The sequence below is a fragment of the Oncorhynchus mykiss genome, chromosome 26 (genome assembly GCF_013265735.2).
Source record: "Oncorhynchus mykiss isolate Arlee chromosome 26, USDA_OmykA_1.1, whole genome shotgun sequence".
Lineage (NCBI taxonomy): Eukaryota > Metazoa > Chordata > Actinopteri > Salmoniformes > Salmonidae > Oncorhynchus > Oncorhynchus mykiss.
In genome coordinates, this window is record NC_048590.1 from 35,674,869 (window position 1) to 35,698,642 (window position 23,774).

Consider the following 23,774-nt stretch of genomic DNA (forward strand, 5'->3'; position numbering starts at 1 on the left):
TACTCTAATTTGCTCATAAAACAGTAGGCTAATAGTTTGTTGTAACGATCTACTCTAATTGGCTCATAAAAGAGTAGGCTAATAGTTTGCTATCACAGTCTACTCTAATTGGCTCATAAAACAGTTGGCTAATAGTTTGTTGTAACGATCTACTCTAATTGGCTCATAAAACAGTAGGCTAATAGTTTGCTATCACAATCTACTCTAATTGGCTCATAAAACAGTAGGCTAATAGTTTGCTATCACAATCTACTCTAATTGGCTCATAAAACAGTAGGCTAATAGTTTGCTATCACAATCTACTCTAATTGGCTCATAAAACAGTAGGCTAATTCAAAAAGTTCTAATACCATATTCCCATGAAACTGATTGAGATCAAACAAATGATTGGCATGGAGATGCAGTTTGGACGTTTCAGCTGCAAAATGTGAAGAATAATCATTCACGATGGACAGTGATGATGGCCTATTTGAAATGAGGTAGCCTATGCCTAACTTTGGTTTGAGAGCATTAAAAATATAACATTTTCTTTGGACCATATGGTTAGGCAAAGGCAGATGTTGCAATTGTAGAATACATTTTATGCATATTCTATAATGATAGGCTATTCAATTGGCTACATCTGTCGGTACAAACTTTGATTGAGTAAATAATGATGTAATTTACATTTATATTTTGGCGCTCCCTCACCTAAAAATAGCAGTACACCACTGTTGGGGACATGTGAAATACACTATTAGGCTACATAAGCAAGAATGGAAGTAATAAGAAATAGTAACATTCAATTTGTTTGTGTACTTGAAATCATTGTGTTGATGTACCTGCAATGTTTGTCCAAAACCTAGATGTTAGAGAAATGGCATGAAACTGGAAATGAGGCAGAAACTCTATCTGAAAATCTCTCACAATATTTAAGTGATTATGCTGTGTTCTGTTGTTGTTCAAGCAGGCCAGGGACAGTGTGTTCTCTCTACTCATGGTCTGTTGTTGGAAGGGTAATGGCAGCATTCTAAACACTTCCCATATTCATGATAGGGAGCTAAAAAAATACTCACACTTCACTAATGAGAGTGAATTTGTGATTAAGCTAATGCATCATGAACATGTATCATTAATGTGAGCTATGTTCACGTATCAACTGACACAAGGGTTACCAATGGCCCTAAAACATTTAGCTGCCTATTTGTTTTGTGTATTCATAAGTGTATTTGTCAAAAGAGCAATTGTATCTGCTCCATTTAGCTCTAAGCCATACATTGTAGCTCAGACTGCCCTCCAGAGCGGCTGCAGCGAGAGTTGAGAGTTGGGGTGACTGACACCACCACCAACACAGTAAAAGTTGACCAAACCCTTTCTGAGTCAACCATGTAGCATTACTATACCGTCATTATTATTCTGAGCAGGTGATCAGACTTGACCCCCGACCGCCATGTCTGGCCTGCGAGCCAAGATCGTGTGCCAAGTGTCTGGTGCTGCCCGACTCCCCACTGGCTGGTTAATGAAGGGCTTCGTGGGGGGGTCTGGGCGGGGGCGAGCCGGGGGCGGGGCGGCTCTGCTCTGGAGGCCTCAATGCTGGTCTGTCCCGGGCCAGCTGTTGATTCACAGCTCCTTCGCCACCACAACAAACAGAGGCCACACAGGGGCCTGCAGTGAGGCAGAGCACAGAGCAGAGCAACGCAGTGTGACAGCACAGACCTCAAAGCCCGGGCGATCAATTTCTCCACTGTCGCCATGGAAACAGAGCTGGCTCTCTCTCTCTCTCTCTCTTGGCCCAGCGTACTGTGAGGGGCTTCTGTCTGCTACATTCTACAGCTCTCACCTGCTCCTCTGTGACAAATGAACAGCCGTCTCAGCGTCACTCTGAGCCAGCCAGCGCACTGGAGGAAAACAAAATCAAACCACTGTTCTGTTCTCAGACTGCAGCCATTTGTCCATCAGCACATTCAAAAGGTGGATAGATTCTCCCTACTTTTCCTGTGGGAGGGGAGAGTTTACACCTTCAAAAACAATGATTTCAAGTCTCAGGGAGGGAATATGTTGCAAAAAGTTTCAGCTCAGAGCACTCATGGAGAAAAAAGGAACAAAAAAAATCTATCTTATGGAATGCACAGAGAGAAACGGCAGAGAGAAGTCTTCCAGAGAATGCCCGCTGCAGTGTCCGACTTGCCGGGCGTTTTCACCAAACAGCAAGACCACTGAATCACTGAAGGGTATCTACTCGCTCCCTGGGACAGAACAGAAGGTTCCATTCAGCCCCACTCAGCGCTGTGTAAACGTTAGCTCTGCCAAAACAGAAATGTGTATTTCCCTGCAAAAGCCACTCTTATCTGCCACAGAGGGAGTCGTTGTTGGCATTATAGAATACATGTTAGTTGTTAAGGTTGCAACCAGCCACTAGATGAGATGACAACAAAGCTCAGTGAAGCTAGGCTGAAGTCATGTTCAACGGCCCCTTTTAACTACATGACGATTAAACAGACAAACGTTACAAGCTCCACAACTACACTGGAATAGTAAACAATGGATTTACTTAGCACTACAAAATAGCTGCTTTGTAGTAACATGAGTAACAATTAATAACACCTGACTTGTTACACATAAGAAAATCCCTGTTATGTCAATATGTAATGTAGTTAGGCTGTTATTACTATGTTCTTAGACTATTGTTATTACACTTGCTGTGCAAGGTACAGAGATGGAGATCAGGACTGTGATTTTATAATGAAAAGGATCCCCAGTAACTCTCTGGACAGAATTCCCCCACCCCCCACCTCACCTCACAAAACACCCAAGGACTTGAGGCAAAGGGCTACCTCAGGCGTGACCAGCCAGTTCTGATTGATCAGTGGCAGGGCTGCTGTGGCCAAGCCACAACACTGTTTGACCAATCAGCTGGCTCCATGGACAAAATGGGCCTGATCACTCAGTTAATGCTCCAGTTAGCCTAACGCCGCCCCAGCCTCCCACGATACCAAACACACCAAATATTATGACAACACAAAATGTAATGTGAAGATTATATTCTTAAACTTGAAAAATGTATGTTTAGTTTTTGCACTGCGCTGCGCTCTAAGAGGTTAAAGCCCATGCTTCAAATAAACTAAAATTATCTTCAGTGTAAACACATTATCAAAGGGAAAATATTTATTAGGTAAATCAACTAGAACCAGTGATGAGATGTTTGTGTCAAGCAATAAAATTAGGTGTTATAATTGAAAATGTTTCCAAATCTCCATGGCCTGACCTGTGTTGTGCTGTCCTGTGTTGTGCCAATGAACATGTGCTCAGCTATAATGAGGTTAGTGACCCAGCTGAAGATGAAGTAACCCAGTGAAGCCCATCACTTGACTTATCTTTCACACATGTATGGACCACAGGGCACCAGAGTTCAAGTTCATAACCATGAGGGTTATTATCAGACCACCAAACACATGGAACGTGGAGGATCTAGTCTGGCCCTTTTACATTTTTACCTGACTAATTAATTTGACTTTGTGTAAGAATAGCCTAATTCTGACCTCTTATTGAGACATGTTTAGGGAGCTGTCATAAGTTTACAAGTAGTCTAAAAAAAAATATATACCAAGATCAATCAAAATATTGTTTCATTTCATTTTTGGTTTTTCTATTTTAAAGCTTTATTCTCACTTCATTGCACTCTCATACTGTTCCTTATAATCAATAGTGTTCATAGGAGGAGTTACACTTACCAAAGTATTCTTTTTTCATGTGCATTTCTAACTCCTTCTCCAGCTCCAAGGTGAGTGCTTCCAGACTCCTTTCTGCTTGGCTTGGGCCACTTTCCCGGCATGGGGTCACCTGGTAAGGTAGTTTAAACCTCTGCCCTGAGGCTGGAGTTTTCGTATGGAGCCCATAAGAAGATGATGGTGATCCAGCGGTCACCTCTGTGTTCATCCCTGCCTGGGTTGACTGTTGTGGTGCATGCTGTGGCAGGGCCTCTGGCATCCCAGAGAGCGCTTGGAGATGGATACGACTATGAACACCGTTGGTATCGCCACAATCTTGTGTTAGTATGTCCTCCTGCAAACCAGTCCCCAGCATTGAGGACCTGGGTGAAGGCAGTTGGAGATCTGGGTAGGTGCTCATAGATCCCCTGGAGCTCTGGGAACTTCTGGAACTGTGGCTGGAGATACTGGACCGGGGACTAACGACGCAGTTAGCTATTGTCCCGGGTCTTGCGCACCCGTCCTGGCTGCAGATGCTTGACCGGGGACTGGCCACCGGCATGCCATGCAAAACTGCACCCTCCAGATCATGGTTCTCCACAGGCATGTAACGCGAATCTGAATAGCTAGAGCGTGGACTGGTGGTACAAGAATACTGGCTCGCTGTGCTGGACCTGGGGCTGATGTGCCTTTGGTCGTAGCCCATACTGATGCCGCTGGTGCGGTTACTGCTGGGCTTACTGCAGCAGTCATAGCTGTTCAGACTGGCCCTTGGGCTGGAATGTTTACTTGTGTCACTGGCTGTACTTGCATAGCTAGACCGGGGGCTGGGGGCACTGCTCCCTTCACAGTGTACCAGACTGGACCTGGGACTCGTATACTTGTCTTGCCCGGGTACCACCAGACTCGTGCGCGGGCTACTGATGCTCGACCTCGGGCTTGCATGTTTGCTTTGCTCCTGGGAGGAGAGGGAGGATACGAAACTGGACCGCGGGCTGGTTGCATTGTATCTGCCGTCGTGGTTGGTGGTAACACATATACTGTTGCATCTGTTGCCAGGTGAAGGTACTGGCTTGTTCAAAACCACTCCATCGTACGCGCTACCAGTGCTGTACCTATGCCCCAGCACCTCCAAGGAGTACCTCCGGTGTCGCTCGGACGCACCGCTATAACACGGCAAAGCAATTTCGGATTTGGTGCAATAGCTATCTTCATTAGGATAAACTATGTCTCTTTGAGGGGTGCAATAATCCACAGGAACGGCTCTGTTGCCATTCACGGGGCGCACGGGAGCCGCAGTGTACACTTTATTCCCAGTCACGTAATTCTCAACGGTGTGTGTCTGTTGCTGAGGCACAGAGTTGCCATTCATTGTCGTACTTTTCTGCTCGGGTATCGTTGGAGACGAAAAATCCAAATCGGGGTTGATAACCATGTCCCTCCTTAAACTGTACATTCCATCCTTGTATGCTTCATATAAGGAAAGGTCCTCCATTAATTTACTCGCCCGGAGTCCCAAATCTTCCTCATAGTGATCCATGGTTTGCTTCGGAGCCGACGAACAAGTTCAGAGAAAGAGCGCACTAGTCCACAAACCGACTACCGAGTGAGATAGCAGTAATTGCATTTCACTTGGAAATCATAACAAAACGCAGGCTCAATCCAGGCATCGTCGCCTGTTTGCTGAACAGCCAGTGTGCTTGGAAATATCGAAGCGTTGCATGATCTTTTTCTTCGAAAACATAAACCCTTATCACAAAGTTTCAACGTCAGGATACATTTGTCAACTTCAGTTTTTGTTAAATTGAAAGGTCTTTACAGTCAATGGCGCGCTGCGCGGAGGAATTTTCCCTTGTCAAGTTTTTCTCCAGATTTCCAAAAGAGCCTCACATTTAAATCTGAGGTCGAGAAAATATTGCAATGCACCACTAACAGCCACATCTTACATATAAAAGAGACAGAGTGCGCCAAAACCCATTTTAAACACAATTTAGCGCAAGGGACTCGTTTGTGGAGAAGGAATGCGAGGAAGTGGACGGGGTGCACTCCGCCTCTCTGGAATGTGGTTAATGCTGAAGCGAAACAATGATTGCGACCAACTCAGCAAGGGGGTGCCTGAGTTTGAAAAAAGAATACTCCCAAGAGAGTACGGCTGTATTCATCTCAGCCTTAAAAAAACTGCACAAAGGACCAGTCTCACCTGGCCCAACTTCCTTTGCCCTTTTCGGTTTCGGGACAGAAACAGCTTCACTGTTTTTAGAATGGATGGTTTCTAGAGCATGCTGGACACGTATCAAAGTTTAAGTGCTGGACACAATGTATCACAGTTTAGATGCCGAATGCAGGGAAGGCTTCTCTTCTGTCTATCAACAAAGGGCTTTTGCCACCAAGATTATGCATCTCTTATTTGTCGCATGACTCGCATTTATGATTTTGTTCTTGACAGCAAAATATTGCATTCTCTCAAAAACATTGATGTTTTATAAGCTATTACTTTGTGCAACTCATTACAAACACAAATCACAAATCAAGTCAGTCGTGTAATTTTATTCAATAATATTATGAGACCATTATCCAACTAAAATAAAGAAAAATATCCCCTATAGGAAATGTTATTACAGATACCAACAAATTATTGATCCCCATTAGGATTTGGTCACAAAACAACCAGAAAGGTTAGGAATTCAGCAGCACGTCTGATAAAAGATATCACACACTGACAAAAAATCTGTTGGTCATCATGAAACACTTCAAAGTTGTACAGTATAAAAAAAATGCATAAAGTCTTGTGTTAAACATCAATACATTGTCCGTCATATTTCTTATTACCATCTTCAATTGAGATGTAAAAACAAAACCAATGTAAATGTTGGGTCCCACTTTAAATGAAGTACAACTTATAAAGGGTTTTATATAGCATACATAAAGGCTTCATAAGCACTACATAAATGTGTCACAAATCATCTTTAAGCGTATGTCATCAGGGCGGCAGGTAGCCTAGTGGTTAAAGCATTGGGCCAGTAACCGAGCTGACAAGGTAAAAATCTGTTGTTCTTTCCCTTATAGGAAATGTCATTGTGATGTCATTGTGATGTCGTTGTAAATAAGAATTTGTTCCTAACTGACTTGCGTAGTTAAATAAAGGTTACATTTTAAAATAAATAAATAACTGATTAAATGGTGTGTTGTTACATTTGGCAATTCACCCTACAGTGGGAATGGTTGTCACTCTTTATGACATATGGTTATAGATGATTATTTAAGCATTTATCTAGTGCTTATGAAGTCTTTATGTATGCTTTATAAGTTGTACTTCATTTAAAGTGGGACCAAATTTTGTTTGTACCAATAGACATCTGCACCAAGAGATGTCTCTTATGCATAATCAAGTTTAGAGAAAGTTAGTATAGGTATATATACTTTTTCTTTATTTAACTAGGCAAGTCAGTAAAGAACAAATTCTTATTTACAATGACGGCCTACCGGGGAACAGTGGGTTAACTGCCTTGTTCAGGGGCAGAACGACAGATTTGAGATTCGGGATTCAGGTCGGGATTCGATCTAGCAACCTTTCGGTTACTGGCCCAACGCTCTAACCACTAGGATACCGGTCACCCCCATTGTTGGAATGTACACAAAACACAATCATGGTAATTTATTAAGACAAGGGTATGTGGTCTTTAATTTGAACAGGTCTACTCCAGGTTAATAATATTATTATTATTTATTTTTTTACAAATTGCCAACATTATAATTAATAAAAGGAAAACTAAACAATCCATCACCACTAGTATAGCACAAGTTTCAACATTTAAATGTGCTATTGAGATGTATCACTTTATTACTGCCTGCTGATTAACTGCCAACCACTGGGAGGTATGAGAGGGCCAGAGCTACTACAGCTGCTAATAGAAGACCATCTAGTATCAGTCGCTGGAGACGTGAACCCCTAGGTTTTCTTCCGTGACCTCTACTCTTGAACCACTGCACAACTTCCTCCAGGTTATACTCCTGGGGCTCATAACCCAGCTCGGCCTTGGCCTTCGCCATGCTGAAGTAATGAGTCACGCCGGTCTTATACACCTCTGTGCGTGTGAGCAGAGGCTGGAAGTTATAGATTGGGCCGATGAGATGGTGAATCATCTCAGTGAGGAATGCAACAAAGTAAATGAGAGAGAGGGGTAGACGTAGTTTGGGGAAAGAGTAACCCAAACCCTCCACCAGAGGTCTGAAGAACTCAAAGTTGTTGACAGGTCTTCCATCTGAGATGAAGTATGCCTGTCCAGCAGAGCGGTGCTGGTGCTCTGACATCAGAGCCTCTGCAGCCAGTTCGTGTGCAGACACCAGGTTGTCTACATGGACAAACTCCACTAAACTTCTTGGATCTCCATACACAAACCTGAATATCCCCTTCTCTATGTACCCAACGATCCTGGGCAGGTGCCTCTGCTCGCCAGGCCCGTATATACCGGCTGGACGCAGAGCACAGGCCCTCAACACACCTGTCCCATCTTTCAGCTCTGTACCACTAGCTTTCATCACGGCCATCTCAGCTACCGACTTGGTTCTGGAGTAGTGGTCAGGGTGGAGATGGAGAGGTAGGTAGGGGAGGCTTTCGTCACCACCCTCAATGACTTGGCCTCCGAACACTACGTTGAAGGTGCTAGTGTAGATGAGCCTGGAGACTCCAGCCTCTACACAGGCCCTGAGGACATGCTCTGTGCCCTGGACATTCACCTCTTCAATCAGCTTCCTGTTCAGCTGCTCCCTGCCAGACATGCCATAGGAGGCGATGTGGAAAACACAGTCCATGCCAGTGACCGCCTTCTCCACCTGAGCATATTCACGAATATCTCCCTTTAGGAACACAATGCCCTCTGGAACCTCTAGGCTGGGTGGGCTCATATCAAACAGAATGACTTTAGCTCCCTTTTTATGTAGTGAGCAGGCAAGGCTGTAAGAAATGAAGAATAGAGTGATCCTGTTAATCTGGAATATTGGGTATAGGGAAACCTTTCACATGTAGTGAGGGATATTCAAGGAATGTTCAGTTCAACATTAAAAACGAAATAGGAAAGTCATCAGCCTACTTATGAACAGTGCTTGACTTGGACTGAAATAGGTGCAGATAGTTATTTTGGGTGGCAGTACTGTTTATATTTAGGTGCAGGAGCTCCACAATACTTTTGAGCTCATATTCTATAACAGGAATAGGAGCTTAAGTAGTAGAACATTTGAGGGCTGGTACTCAACTCCAGTGAGCTCCTGTCCAAGTTAAGCACGGCTTATTAAGCTACCAATAGTAAGTCACAACAATTTGTTGTAAGCAGGGATTCAGGGATTCAATTGATGGGGTGATAAGGTTCTGCCACTTTAGTATGTAACACAGAATAAATAGACAATAGTGAATAACATCATTCGAATAACTGGTATGATAACTCCCCCTAGTGGGGTTTAGAACTACCGTTACCGAATTATTTTGCACATTCACTTGGTAATGTAGAAGTTCTCTTCTGTATTGATGAGATGAAGACTATGTACAGGCAACAATGTAAAATATGTATATTTTGATGGGCTTACCGGAAACCAAAGTATCCACTGCCACCGGTAATCAAAAACGTGCATATTCGCGCCTTTTCCATTTTACTGAAAAGAAAACTTGAAGGTCATTGTGCTTGAAATAACACCACACACAGTACCTTCAGAGAGAGCATGAATTAACACATTGAATTTGTAAAAGAGACACGTGCCGAAATGTATAACAACCAGCAGTATAACAACTTGCAACCTCATCACGTAGCCATACTAGCCATACTTGATAGTGCTACCTTGACGTTTGGCTACATTAGCTTCATGACGCAACATCTGATGCAAACTAGTTTAGCTACATAAGAGTACGACAATGACAGTTGTGTAAACCCGTACCGTATCAATCAGATCGCTGACATATTTTACTACAGGCTGTGATCGAGGCTATTGAACATCAAACACTTTAATTTCATTTGAAAAGCAGGCTTTTACCTTGGCGTTATAACGTAGCAACCTTATCGTTGCGGTGTTACAGGCTTACAAACAACTTCCTTGGGCGGAGCTAGTGGAATTCTTGGAAGGAATTGCGAGCGGTTTCATGACTTGTCAGTGCAGGGGCTACGCAAACTTCCTACTTTACACTTTTGTCGTGGTAACTCCTCTTTATTGAGCTTTTTAAAACATTTTTATATTTGACCTTTACAATGATGTCCTTGTCGGTCAAACCCTAACCCTGCGACTCTGGGTCAATTGTGCACCGCCTTGTGGGACTCCCAATCATGGCCAGTTGTGATACAGCCTGGAATCGAACCAGGGTCTGTAGTGACACCCCTAGTATTGAGATGCAGTGCCTTAGACCACTGAGCTACTCAGGGGTTTTTATATGTTGTCCCTGCCAGGGACCTCATGTTGTCACAGGAACATCCCATTTCAGTGTATCTGAAATGTACAACAGTTCCCATACATACACCACAAGTAGTGATGGGCATTCCAGCTCTTTTCAGTGAGCCGGCTCGTTCGGCTCAGCTCACCAAAAAGAGACGGCTCTTTTAGCTCCCAAACGACTCTTTAAAAAAATATGTTTTGTATTTTTTCAAGTCAAACAGTTTGCGACAGTTTGACTACGATTGGTGTTAAAACAATTCTAAGTAAAGGAAATCTTACTCTACCTTAACCACAATTTATTTAGAAATGCATTGGTTTGTTTTGAAAAATAATGCTATTAAACATTTACATTTAAAGTATAACTTAATGTATATAAACAAAGTGCATATAAATCTAACCATTCAAAACAAATACAATCTGAACAGCATAATAATAGAATATTGCACCATTTCAAAGAAAAATAAATAACAATGTGCAAAACTGCAGCATCCCACTTAAAACATTAAACTGGTCCCTCTTTTCTCTCTCTTCTTTATTGCCATGTTATAACCAGCAGCACACAGCAATGCTGACTATATTTTGCTTTTATGAAAAATTTGCATTCAGAAATCCAAGTTGCCTCACTTTCGAGGGGCTGATGCGGTTTCTTCCCTCAGTCTCCCTGTCATGACTTTAGTAAGCCATGGGAAGACAGAAGCCTTGTTCTTCCACCAGCTCAGAGGATCTGCAGATCTCTGGAGGGGCTCCTCCAAATAGGATCCCTGCTGAGGGATTCCTTCATGCTGCATACCCAGTTGCTCTCTCGTCAAACAGCATCCAAACAGCAGATGTTTGTGGCACTACTGCTGGTGCTTCGCTCCATCTGATCCCTCTTCTTCCAGTTGCCCTGGTGCCTGAGCCAGCTGACTGCTGGGGCTGTCCCTCCCTGCTGCTGAGGTTATTATTTGAAGAGCCTCATCAATCGCTCTGGCATCACTGAAGGCTAACTTCTTACACCTGGGGTCAAGTGCAGCGGTTTCTGATAGCACGTGATTATATTCCATTCCGTGGAAGTTTCTGTCCATTGATGAACATAGGGTGTCCATCAACTCTGTCACGTCCTGTGGTTACATTTGCTTCTCTCTGGCGAATGGCTGTGATTCCCTGCAGACCCTTAACAGGAGTATCATTTTTGAGGCTGTCACATAACTGAAAAGAGAGAACAGTAACTTATTAGTTCAGGTTTATGTTTTGTCTACGGATACTAAATTCTCATCTACTGCTTATACATATAAAATATTGGATTAAATAATGATGTAGTAATAACTGCTTCCTGTACCTTTCACCACTAACCTCCACAATGACCTGCTCAATGGGCTCCAGGACTCTGCACACCTCCACCACTTCCCATTCCTCTTGGGTCAGAGCATCAACAGGTGCATTGACAATGGCCAGGGTAGAGATGATGGCATCCTTTGACTCAAGAAACCGCTTCAACATAAAATGTTGAATTCCACCTTGTAATGCAGTCTTGTTCAGGCCTCAGCTCAGGCATCCCCATCTGGCATTGTGTAGACATTTTTTTTTTCAGCACCTACTGTGCTCCTGTGGAAGTATTCCACAGCTGCTTTCACTTTGTCCACAGTGGGCTTCATCACCTTCAGAGCATCTCTTACAATCAGGTTGATTGTGTGGGCAAGACATGGATGATGGGTCAATTTTAAAATGTTCATGGCTTTGGTTATGTTAGCTGCATTGCCGCTAACAAAACAGACCACTTTTCCATCTACTTGCCATTCTCTGGCCACTCTCAACAGTTCCTCTGCCAAGTTCTCTGAGGTGTGTCTGTCGCTGAACTCAAAGTAGTCCAGAAGACAGCTAGACATCGAAAAATCTTTAATGAAGTGACATGTAACCGACATGTAAGAAGTGGTTACCCCTGATGTCCAGCAGTCAGTGGTAAGGCAAACTGCAGCAGCTTTTTGGACTCTTTCCCGCACTGAAGTCTGCGTGCTCTCGTACAGTTGTGGAATAAGTGATTTTGAAAGGATTTTCCTGCTTGGAATTGTGTACATTGGATTTAGACTATTGCTATAATTTATGAAACCTCTGTCCTCCACGAGTGTGTTATGAAAATACACTCCTCTTTGCTTGGGTGCTAAAAGAGATGTGTTATAATCCAGTAACACTGGGTTCAAGAGTCTACAACAACACCATAAACCAGTTCGGCCCAAAAGACTCTCACCTCATCAACAAGGTAGTTATTGATGGGACTGCTTACATTGCAGACGTGAGCTTTGGGGTATCCTCCCAAATATGGCACCCTCTTGAGCTCGTCTCCGGGAAGGACCAGCCACAATCCCCTGACGTCTTCCGTCTCATACAAGATGGAGACCTGTGGAAGTTGGAGAAGACTGGTCGAAAGCCTCTGGTTCTCAATGAGGCCTTTGCCAACTCGCCTCTGGTACACAAGAGCCCAACCAAGAAGATCTAAGGCTTCACCCTGGTTCCCCGTGGGTTTGATCAGTTCCTAGAGACTTCCCACTGCCTTCAGACAGATCCAAAGTCTCTATTCACCAACAAGTTCATCTGCTCACTGCAGACGGCTACAGGATTCAGAGCTCTAATTGTCTGGACCTTCAGTGAGGTCACCTACAACAACCAGGATGGTTTTGATGTTTTCGATATGAAAGATATATCTGTTGATGATGTGGATAAAGTGATGAACGAAATGTTTAATGTGTAGTTAGCAAACAAGCTGGTTCCCATAAACAACAAAGCTGGCTACACTATTTAAGAACTTGATTGCATGTAACATTTCATTTTTAATGTGATGTAATTGTAACGTAGCCGAGGCAAATCTAGTTGCTGCTACATTGACCAAAGATTCCTCACAACGAGATCAGTGAGATTTACAAAACACATTTAGTATTCTGTCAATATAACACAATTATTTCACCAGAGTTGTTTGTGCGGTTTTTGAACAGTCAATAAAGATGATTTTAAAACAAATACATATTCAATGGTTATTTAGTCTCTGCAACCTACTTTCCGATCATATCTAAAGAGTGGATGAGTATGTGCTAGGGGGTTGCGCCGAAGCAGTTACTTGTTTAAACCAATCACTGTACATTTTCCGAAATCAGCCAATCCACGTTAAGGTTTTCGCCTGTTCCCAATTGCCCAGGAGAACTAGCTAGCACGTCAACCAGCCGGAGAGAAGAGCAATGAATTCCTTGGAACAGGCCGAAGGTAGTCAACATGGCAAGCAAATTAATTTATTTTCACAAATCATGATGCATGCATAAGTGAAGTTTCGCTATAAAGTAAAACGCACGGTGACAAACGTGCCTTCACAATTCACTTGAGTCGTTTGTTAGCTTGATTAGCCAGCCGCGGTGACGTAGCTAGCCAGGCTAACCTTTTCTCTTAAAGGACATTCATTTGTAAATTCGTCAAAATACCAAACTCAAGCTAATTACATTTTTGCTGTTTTCCCTCCGCGGGGGTCGACATTAACTTGTACAAAAGAAATGCACACAAAGGCTTGTTAGCTACAATAATTAGCCGGCTTGCTAGCTATGCTGTAAATAGTTAGCATACCGGTAGTTGTTAGCCCCAGAAGACCACCGCTGCACGCTCACCTGGACCGGTAGCGCCAGAACGGTTAACCAATGCAAACGTATCCGCGTACTTTACCCCATTTGATTGATTCTATTTATGTCCAGGTTATCACAAAGGTCGTTAACTATAGGCATGTTTTGCCAGTCCAAACTAAACATAATTCAGTCCCTTTTGGACAGGCGTCCTCGTGAAGATTAAGGTTAACCCTGAAGCTACAATTTACTCTTCCAATAGCAATTCAGTGGAATCGGAGCCTTCACTATGCAGTTGTGCTTAATTTACTTTTTGAAATACTCCATCGGTTCCAAACCAATCAAGCACAGCGCATATAAAGGATATTGTATGTTCCTTCAGTGTGGTGTTGATCAAGAACATTGATAGAAATGTAGATGAATGCCCTGACGCACAGCTTGTTTTTGCAGATCTAAAAGCTTTTGAGAGAAGATTAACAGAATACGTCTCCTGTTTGCAACCTGCAACTGGGAGGTGGCGAAGTAAGTTATTGTAGTTCCAACTCTGTCTAACCATAATGAATGACTCTATTGAAACTGTCTAACTATAATCAATGACTACACTGCAACTGTCAAACCATAATCATTTCAAGAGTAAATGGCCTCCCAGCCTGAGTAATTTGTATTTTCTTGTAAAGAATTCAGGCCCACATTATTCTGGCACTTTTTTTTGTATGGTGATATAATTCAATATCTCACATTGTTTCAGTGATTCTAATAGTGGTCTCTGTTTGTACTGCAACTGGAGCCTGGAACTGGTTGATAGACCCTGACACACAGAAGGTCAGTATGTTTGTGATGTCAGCTTGATTGTGTATGTGACAAAGTAGGATACCTTTCACACAGATCAGTGTGTTTGTGATTTTAGTTTGGTTGTGTGTGTTTGCCTGTATAATCTCTCTGTACCTCTGGTTGTCATTCTCAGGTGTCTTTCTTCTCATCGTTGTGGAACCATCCGTTCTTCACCATCAGCTGCATCACTTTGATCGCTCTGTTCTTTGCTGGAATACACAAACGAGTCGTTGCACCATCAATGTATCCTTCCTCTTGTTTAAAGTTCTACACTCAATCTTTTCAGTAGGATTGCGAAGGAGAATTGTCAATATAGTATCCCAGGTCCTTAGATGTTGTACAGGTCAAATTGTGTCATTCTAAACTTTATCCGCAACGTTATATTCCATTTTGTGCAACTCAAGACTTTTCTTCTACCAGCTGTGTTGCGTGGGCTATGTCCGTGTACAATAGGGACTCGCTCGGCCTGCACAACTGCGTGGGGGAAACAGTGCTACTTGACCAAAATGGATTCAAATGTTGCGGATAAAGTTCGAAATGACACAATTTCATGTGTACAACATCTAAAGACCTACATCACTGTACTGAAAATAATCCTTTTAAGTAAATAGTGATACTGTTGGATGGTAAATGACAGCTATGGACCTGGTGGCCTTAATAATCCTATACATCACTATACTGAGAGTGTGTTTGTTTCCAAAAGTTTTTTTGTTGTTGCTTTTGTCCATGTCGTGTGTGGCCTGATACTGCACAACAAGCAATGAAAAATTGAATCTCTGTTGTGGTTAGTTTCTCAAAAACAAGCCAAATCACAAGAGAAGTGTCTGGACCCTTCTATAACATGCCATTTACATAAAAAATAGAGATTTACGTCAGAAATAGGACAATTCTCCTTTAACTCACTCTCTTTAAGTATTGCAGCTCGCTGTCGGACAGTTTTAGCGGAATACAACATGTCCTGCGATGATGTAAGTTGCATAAATCATCTTTGTTGAGATTACCTTAATTCCTAATCAATTCAATCCAGCTGTCATGTTTTTGGTCATCCATTACATAATTTAAAAGTATGATTTTGAATTATTCCCTGTACATCTATGCATTGTATTGACTTTGATGGTTATGTCTCTTACAGACGGGGAAACTAATTCTTAAACCACGGCCACACATCCAATAACCACAAACTTGGAGAGGTGGGGAAAAAAAATTTCTTAATGACTATGTTGATTCCCACTGAAAGACAGACTGACACAAGGACCAGAATCCTGTTTGGAGGATCTGAAACAATGTAAGAAGGAAGGAGATTGGGGAAATACAGAGGGGTGATTATGTTGTGCTCCATTACGTATTAATGAAGGATTGTGAGGGGAGAGGACATCAAACGCCTTTTTAACAGCATCTCAGTCAGTGTTATGGTTTCCCTTAAAGCTGCTTCTGGGCTCACACACCCTTTGACATAACTCATTCGCCATGAGTTCAGATGTATTTATTTCTAATGATGACATGCATTTGTTTTAGACAAATCTTTCTATTTTTAAACTAATTGTTATATACCTAATAAATACTTGTATGAAATGTGTTTCCTGTGATTTACTGTAGTATGTGGTTGCAACCTGTAGACTTCGCTATGCTTTTGTACATGCATTCACAATCTGAAGCAACTTGTTTGAAAGTATCTCCTCAGTGTGTAATTGTCTTTACAGTTATTATTATTGTATTCATACGTATAAGCATTGTTTAACTATATTCACTGCAAATTAGTTTGTGGTTTTCCAGCCATGTCAGACCGATAATTATTTCAAAGGGAGTAGAAGGATTAATCTATAAAGTGTAAAAACGGGGCCTGGTCTCGTCTTTGCGACATAAATACGCCACCCCTTCTGCTTTGCGAGAGTAAGCACCATTTTACGGCACCGGACGAATCTCCACGGATGTTCCACATGTCTTAAAATGATGCGGAACGTTAGAGCGTGACAGCCTACTACATGATAGATCAATATCGCTTCGCACTTAATCGAAATAAGCTATGGGCAAAAGTAAGACTAACAAATTTAGACGTCCACAGTTCAACGCAGAGGGACTGTCGGTAACTGCTGTAAAGGAAATGGAACCGGACCACGGTGAAGTCTTTGATGGAGTCGACTCTTCAATTGGGGAGTTACTGGAGAAAGTAAGAGCCCCAAGATCTGACAACAGTACTGTTATTTCGGTCTAATTGATCATATGTGCACTCTTATTTTATAAATGCTTGCAAGGTCAGTAATGCATTTCATAGGTATGTCAATGTTGTTTACCAATGTGTCCATAAGACAAATTAAATGTCTTCCTAAGGATCTTCCCGCATATGCAACAAAACAAACACGTGTTATTACGTTGTGTACACGCTCAAATGTGCCCCCCCTAAAATAAAAATATTAATTTATATTTCACAGAAGTATACTGAACAAAAATATTAACACACGTAAACTGTTGGTCCCATATTTCATGAGCTGATATAAAAGATCCCAGAAGTTTTGCATATGCACAAAAAGCATATTTTGTTGACCAATTGCTTAAACCTCTGTTAGTGAGCATTTCTCCTTTGCAAAAATAATCCTTCCACAGGTGTGGCATATCAAGTGCACCTTGTGCTGGGGACAAAAGCCCACTCTAAAATGTGCAGTTTTTTCACAGCACAATGCCACAGATATATCAAGTTTTGAGGGAGCGTGCAATTGGCATGCTGACTGCAGGAATGTCCACCAGAGCTGTTGCCAGAGAATTTAATGTTCATTTCTCTAATGTAAGCCACCTCCAACGTCGTTTTAGAGAATTTGGCAGAACATCAAACCGGCCTCATAACCGCAGACGATGTGAAACCACACCAGGCCAGGACCTCCACATCCGGCTTCTTCACCTGCGGGATCGTCTGAGACCAGCCACTTGGACAGCAGATGAAACTTGAGGAGTATTTCTGTCTCTAGTAAAGCCCTTATGTTGGGGAAAAACTCATTCTCCCATGCCAACCCATGGCTGCTCCCCTGCCCAGTCATGTGAATTCCATAGATTAGGCCGGGCCTAATGAATTTATTTCAGTTGACTGATTTCCTTATATGAACTGTAACTCAGTAAAATTGTTGCATGTTGCGTTTTATATTTTTGTTCAGTACATTATTAAATCTACTTCAGTGCCACTAAACAGGGTTTCCCACATATACAACTGGAAGATAAAAGAACACAGATGGTATGGAAAAGTGAATATCCAAATAACCCCTGTTTATACTGAATGTGTTTAGTTGCAGAGTCCCAGTGCAGATGTGCGTGAGTTTGCCTGTGCAAGCATATCACGCGTGGTGCAGCAGAGCCAGACCATCCCAGGCTTCCTCCAGCGGGATGCGGTGAGACGTCTCGGGCCCCTAATGCTGGACCGCAGCCTGGCCGTCAGGGAGACTGCCACAGGGGCACTCAGGTAAGCCCTCAGCCTCACAAAGGAATGTTCAATACCCAGTACTAGCCACTTAACAGACCCCCTGAGAAATGTGAGAGGGATGGTGTGGAGTCTGGACTGAGGATCAAGCCTATCAGATATGGCTAGATTGTTCAGAGTGTGCTAAATATTAGACTTGAATGTAGATGGTTGTTGAAGCCATTATGTGCTGTAAGACAGAAGTTGGTTAGTGAAGGATGCTTTGGCTTGCTAAACAGAAACTGAGAGAGTCCTCTTGAAATACCACACCCTCAATTAACTGTTAGCACTGATGTGATAGTTATCGGTCAAAGACTGAGTGAATTGTTCTTCTCACATCAGGAACCTGAGTGCCTGTGGGGGTCATGAGGTGTGTGACGACATGGTGAAACAGGACGTCATGACTCCTCTGACTGCTCTGCTTCGAGAGGTGAGGCCTTCCCTCGTAAATCATTCCTTAAAGTTGATGTATTTATGGGTGTGGCCCTGCTGTGCAAAGGTTGTTTTTTCACATTTTGAACAACATGTTTCATGGTGTGCATGTCTGAAAAGTGAAGCACCTACATATCTCCATTCCTTGATGGTTAGTCATATCAATGCATAGATATTTTATAGGGCTGTGTGTTTTCCAGGCCTGGGTTCAAATACTACTTCAAACATGTGTTACTTACACTTACACTCAAAGTAAGTATTAAGATAGATAGGCCTATATTTTATTTGAAAAGACAAGCAGTTGAATATTTTAATGTATTTGGAAATACACTTGGAAACAGCATTTGAAATAAGAATTAGAAAATTCTCTCAAATACAGTTTGGTAGCCTATTTGGTTTTTACAAATTACCATTCAAATACTCAAATATAGGTACTTGTTCTGGGCTGTGTATTTGAAAATAATCACACAAAAAAGTATATTAAGTACTAGATACTCAAATACACATGTATTTGAATCCAGGTCTGGTGTTTTCAAAGTGTCTGAACCCCAGTACTGTTTCTCCACAGTGCTGTGCTGGGTTTGAGACCAATGATGCCCTCTCGTTAAAAGGGCAGAAAAACACAGTGGAAGATGTAGCCAATGAAGCAGTTAACTTGCTGTGGAATCTCTGGTAAGAAAAAAGTACTAAATGTAGTAGTAACAGTAGTAGTAACACAAATGTCAGCTGGTCGGTCCACCTAGTGATCTGGACATGCATCCAGTAGCCTACCCATAGAGATCCAACATTTTATTAAATTATGTTAGCTTGCCAATGTTTCTATGGTTCTTTCACATCATACTCTCTTGTTGAATTATCACCCTGTCTGTCAGTGAGAGCAGTAGCCAGGCACTCTCTGTGTTCAACAAAGCAGGCATTCTGGATGTTATCCTACAGTGTCTGGAGCGACACACTCACAACATCAAGCTGGCTTTGTCTGCAGGTTAGTCTCATCACACCAATTTTCACACAACTTTAATGAGCATTTTCACCATTTAAATATTTGACTTGATTATGTATTTTGTAGTAAGTCCCTGCTCCCTCTGTCTTTAGCCCACTGTTTGCACACAGTGACTGAGGACAACGCAGAGTTTCTGTGGAGTATGAACAATGCTGTATTAGGGACTCTAGAGAGTGTGCTGCTATCCTCACAGGCGGACATGGCTCACACACTGCTCAGAACACTGGCTGCAGGTATGGCTACAACATATTTGTTGTCACATTATTTACAGATTTATTTTACCTCACAATGTCAACCGGTCATTCACTCTGCATTCATTCTCTGACTAAAGTCAGAGTCAGGGGTTGGAAGCTGTTTGTTAATAGCCTAACTAAATAACTAGTCTGATTCCAGTGCTCATTGTGTGCTTTGTGTGCCGTCCATTGACAGGGTCAGTGTGGAACCTGAAGAGCAGCCTGCCCACGGCCCACCAGGCCCAGACCCTCACCGCCCTGATGGCCACCCTGTCCCAGTGCTTGGAGCTGGATGCTGGCACGCTGATACCCCAGCTCCGCCAGGCTGAGGTGGCCCGTAGTGCCACTGCCTCAGAGGCAGGGAATATGGAGGACCACCAGGCAGCTGCAGGGAATATGGCTGTAGAGGAGATGGAGGATGATGAGGAGGAGGGAGTTGGACTGAGGAGGAATGGAAAGGCAACCAAGATAGATAAAGACTTCTCTGACCTCCTGCCTGTAAGTCCTGTCCTTTTTTTTCTTCTCAGAAACAAACCCATCAAACCCTTTTGAGTTATGGTTATAGAGATCCAAAGTGACAGGGTTGAGTAAAGAGTATTGCACTTTCAGTTTTTAATATTCAGAGTACGTACCTGACTCCTCACTGTTGAATGCTGTGAAACAGCTGAATATTGATGAAGCAGCACAGAGTATTGCAGTTGGTATTCAGAGTTGTAGTGGCTCTCTCTTCAGGGAGATACCACAGCAGGGTTTACTCAAGGACGTAAGAAGTGGCTGTGTCCCTGCTGCATGCAGTGTCAATAGTCTGCTTTTCTTTCTCCAGAGGGGCAAGGAGGAGCTGAGGGAGGCGACGGCCTTGCTGACAGCCCAGCAGACGTCCTTGGAGATCATCGTCAACATGTGCTGCTCTGATGGTGAGTGCTGTGGGCAGCAGTGTTTGGGCAGCAGAGCAGTACTGACCTGGGGAGCTTTGTTTTCATTACTGTTTGACCCAGCTGTCCTTTACATGTTCATAGATAAGAGGACAGCAGTTTTACTGTTTGATGCTCAAATGCATATTTAGGATTTAAAATGAGCTTTTGTTGCTTTTGAGGTGTACTTTGGCTGTTGTGGCTCTGTGTTTTTTTTTGTAGACCCGTCAGACGATGAGTGGGAGGAGGCGTCGAGCAGCGACGAGAGTGAGATGTGTCCTGACGGCCTCTCTGAAGGGAACACCAGCCTCCTGTCCCCACTGTGTCTGTCTGCTGAGGTCCACGCGGCTCTGATCAACCACAACATCCCAGAGAAGGTGTGGGGGATTTCTTTCCTCACCTAGCATAATTGTTTCACTTCACTTCTCATGTTTGTCTTTTTTCACATGCAAAATATAAAATAAGTAATGTCATGGTACTAGACTAATGTGTGTTCCTACTGTCTCTGTTATAGCCACTACACTGTATGAAGGTGATAACCATGCATGTCTATATATGTTCAAGGTTCTCAAGAAGACCCGGTTCCCCAGCAGCGAGGCGATGGACATATGTCGTCACAATCCCACCTGGAAAATCTTGATAAAAAAGTAATTATCTGTCTAGCATGTTGTCATTTTCTTTGCCCTAAAAAGAATGAGACAGTAGATATTCTGTGATCTACTAGATCACGAGATCATTTGAGTGGTTTATCATGATCCTAGTAACACAGAACCAATATGCATCAATGTACGGCCCCAGTTGATTGAGGTATTCTATTTTTCTGGCTAATAATGGCATTACAGGTGTACACTTTGTTTACCACATCGCTACCTGCCTTTAGGAGTTGACTAAAGTCAATTTTCCCCCAGGATGCATCGGGTGCAGTACAGGGCCCTAACCTGCCTTCACAACATGCTGTCTACTATGAACGCTGAGTCCCTAGGGGGAGCAGCCGCTCTTCAGGCTGTCGCACAACACCTGTCCACGCTGGTCTTCAGTCCTCCAGGTTAGATCTACATGTCGTACCATCTCTTCATTATTTGTATTAAATCTTTATTTTACTAGGTAGGTTGATTCACTTTCACAGCAATGACCTTAACAAAGAAGAGTTATTGTCTCATTCATAATTTATTTTTGGTTAATTTGCTTACTCAGAGATCCCTAAGGAGGAGGAATTCCTTGAGGCAGTTACCAGTGCCATGCGATCCCTCTTACAGATCATAGCCTATATGAAAATCCCACAGGTAAGACAGCTGACTGAAGCAGAGGAGAGTTTCCCTCTGAAGTACATTTTACCAAGCCTTACTGTCATCTGTCTGTTAGTTTATATAGTACCACAGCACTATCCCAACATGTCTCTTGGATGACTCATTGTTTATGTCTGTGTTTGTGTGTGTTGCCAGTGTATGACACCCCAGCAGATGATGAGCCTGAGCGAGGCAGCGACCCGCTGTGACGTGGTCAGTGTGAGAGTGAACGCTCTGGCCATCCTAGGCATCACAGGAAGCACACTGGCTAAAGAGAATGGGACAGCTGAAACTCTACAGGTACTTTATTATTTTCATCCCTAGTTTTTTTGTATGAAATGGGTTTTAGATAGCTAATGATTACTTCAGAATTAACTATTTTTGTTCTTTTATAAAAGTGTTATGGTTTATTAACCCATCTTGGCTATGTGACCATGATGTAATAACACTGCAATATCTTTTTATAGATGATTGGCAATGCCTTACTCCAAGTTGCAACAAAGGATGCCAACCTTGTGGTTTGTGGAGAAGCCCTGGATGCTCTGTTTGATGTTTTTGCAGATGGAGACGAGGCAGAGAGAGCAGCTGAAAACATCAACTTATTGTCGGCTCTGAAGGCACTTCAACCTGTCTTCAAGGCTAAGGTAATAGAGCTGCAGCCCATCACTAGGAACAGTTTGTATGCATTCTTTATGCAAATCACTGTTGTCATCTGTTTAATTGCTGTTTCCTGTCCTCTATGTGCAGATTCGTAAAGAGGGGAAGGGAAAGTACAGCCTTGAGCAACTGTGTGTGCTGGACAACGTCAAAGTCAACCTAAGAAGGTTTATTGGCTACTTGGAGACTGTGGTGAAAAAATGATAGCAGCCTGACACTACTACACCATCTGGCTGAGATGAAATGACTCAGAATATACAGTACAATAGATCCTCATTAAAGGGACTGTTCAGTCCAAAAATCATTGGAGTGAACTATCCCTTTAACATCTATAACTGATTTTCATGTTGGTTATCTTTTTGTTTTAACTATTGTCCTTGCTAAGTGAGTGTTTACATAATTATGTGTACAAAAATTTTTTAAAAAGAGGTTCACTATTTTAAATGAATGAATGTTGCAGTACATAGTGACAAATTATTTTACATTTACATTTTATGCATAAAAGTACATTTCAATGTGCTGTATTTTAAAGAAATTGACAGAACATATGGTTTATTTTACACATATTTATCAACCAACTTTCACGTCACACATTATAATACTGTAGCCCTCCATGTTAGGAATGACCAGTTGTAGTCACAAGAGTCCGCTAACTGACCCCATGTCATGACTGGTGTCATGTTGTGCTGTCATGGAAAATGAGATGGACAGGCCCAGTGTCAACTGATCATGTGAGATGTTGTGAATAAAGCAGAACTCGCCATCCATTTACAAGGTGATTTAGTTAACATGATTTGGGTTGCTGAAAGTAAATTGATTACCATGTTCTGATATTGGGGAGAATATAAAATGTATTTTGTGCTTTTCACGACACCCAAAGTCACTTTACATACAAGAAAATCAGCAGGATAAAAAGCAAAAATCTGTAAAAGTACCGTTACACTAAACATAAGGACAAATTAACCACAGAGAACACTAAACATAACAGATTAACCACAGAGAACACAACAGATTATCCATGGAGAACACTAAACATGACCGACTAGCCATTGAGAACACTAAACATGACAGACCAATCAAGGAAGTGAATTAGACAGAAGATAAAAGCAAAGACAAGACAATGGGTAAACCTGTGTGAAGAGGTCAGTACATTAGTACAGTGCCTTGCGAAAGTATTCGGCCCCCTTGAACTTTGCAACCTTTTGCCACATTTCAGGCTTCAAAGATATAAAACTATTTTTTTGTGAAGAATCAACAACAAGTGGGATACAATCATGAAGTGGAACGACATTTATTGGATATTTCAA

General features: G+C 42.4%; 4 protein-coding genes and 1 pseudogene across 10 annotated transcripts in view; 3 read left to right on the plus strand and 2 right to left on the minus strand.

Annotated features, from left to right (window-relative positions):
* LOC110506725 (Wilms tumor protein 1-interacting protein homolog) overlaps positions 1–5,797 on the minus strand; it is a 39,792-nt gene extending 33,995 nt beyond the window's left edge. Inside the window, exon 1 of the mRNA XM_021586548.2 lies at positions 3,711–5,797. Coding sequence (XP_021442223.1) covers positions 3,711–5,226 — 1,516 coding nt within the window. The 5' untranslated portion in view covers positions 5,227–5,797. The remainder of the gene's footprint in view (positions 1–3,710) is intronic.
* Positions 5,798–6,213: 416 nt separating this feature from the next.
* On the minus strand, positions 6,214–9,782 carry sdr42e1 (short chain dehydrogenase/reductase family 42E, member 1). Of its 3 annotated transcripts, none has more exons than XM_021586549.2 (3): positions 9,708–9,782; positions 9,267–9,332; positions 6,214–8,640 (listed from the first exon to the last, which is right to left on the minus strand). In XM_021586549.2, exons 2-3 carry the CDS (start codon positions 9,326–9,328, stop codon positions 7,542–7,544), a joined length of 1,161 nt encoding a protein of 386 aa, XP_021442224.1. In that variant the 5' UTR covers positions 9,329–9,332; positions 9,708–9,782; the 3' UTR covers positions 6,214–7,541. The 3 variants fall into 3 exon arrangements, with proteins under 3 accessions (XP_021442224.1, XP_036819283.1, XP_021442225.1); XM_036963388.1 differs by having other exon boundaries at positions 9,267–9,385; positions 9,708–9,743; XM_021586550.2 differs by having other exon boundaries at positions 9,612–9,739.
* Positions 9,783–10,196: 414 nt separating this feature from the next.
* On the plus strand, positions 10,197–12,910 carry LOC110506120 (annotated as a pseudogene).
* A 274-nt stretch (positions 12,911–13,184) lies between these two features.
* Positions 13,185–16,082, plus strand: LOC110506728 (nuclear envelope phosphatase-regulatory subunit 1). Of its 3 annotated transcripts, none has more exons than XM_021586555.2 (6): positions 13,185–13,331; positions 14,126–14,197; positions 14,424–14,497; positions 14,640–14,749; positions 15,420–15,474; positions 15,639–16,082. In XM_021586555.2, exons 1-6 carry the CDS (start codon positions 13,307–13,309, stop codon positions 15,678–15,680), a joined length of 378 nt encoding a protein of 125 aa, XP_021442230.1. In that variant the 5' UTR covers positions 13,185–13,306; the 3' UTR covers positions 15,681–16,082. The 3 variants fall into 3 exon arrangements, with proteins under 3 accessions (XP_021442230.1, XP_021442229.1, XP_021442228.1); XM_021586554.2 differs by having other exon boundaries at positions 13,194–13,343; XM_021586553.2 differs by lacking the exon at positions 13,185–13,331 and adding an exon at positions 13,424–14,043.
* A 311-nt stretch (positions 16,083–16,393) lies between these two features.
* On the plus strand, positions 16,394–23,238 carry LOC110506727 (HEAT repeat-containing protein 3). 3 transcript variants are annotated; one of them, XM_036963717.1, is made up of 16 exons: positions 16,535–16,673; positions 17,312–17,450; positions 17,779–17,951; positions 18,291–18,378; positions 18,949–19,052; positions 19,253–19,362; positions 19,473–19,613; positions 19,810–20,111; positions 20,437–20,527; positions 20,747–20,901; positions 21,089–21,171; positions 21,433–21,569; positions 21,719–21,807; positions 21,967–22,110; positions 22,278–22,454; positions 22,558–23,238. In XM_036963717.1, exons 3-16 carry the CDS (start codon positions 17,902–17,904, stop codon positions 22,669–22,671), a joined length of 1,785 nt encoding a protein of 594 aa, XP_036819612.1. In that variant the 5' UTR covers positions 16,535–16,673; positions 17,312–17,450; positions 17,779–17,901; the 3' UTR covers positions 22,672–23,238. The 3 variants fall into 3 exon arrangements, with proteins under 3 accessions (XP_021442226.1, XP_021442227.1, XP_036819612.1); XM_021586551.2 differs by lacking the exon at positions 17,312–17,450 and having other exon boundaries at positions 16,394–16,673; XM_021586552.2 differs by lacking the exon at positions 17,312–17,450 and having other exon boundaries at positions 16,394–16,673; positions 22,372–22,454.
* The last annotated feature ends 536 nt before the right edge of the window (positions 23,239–23,774 follow it).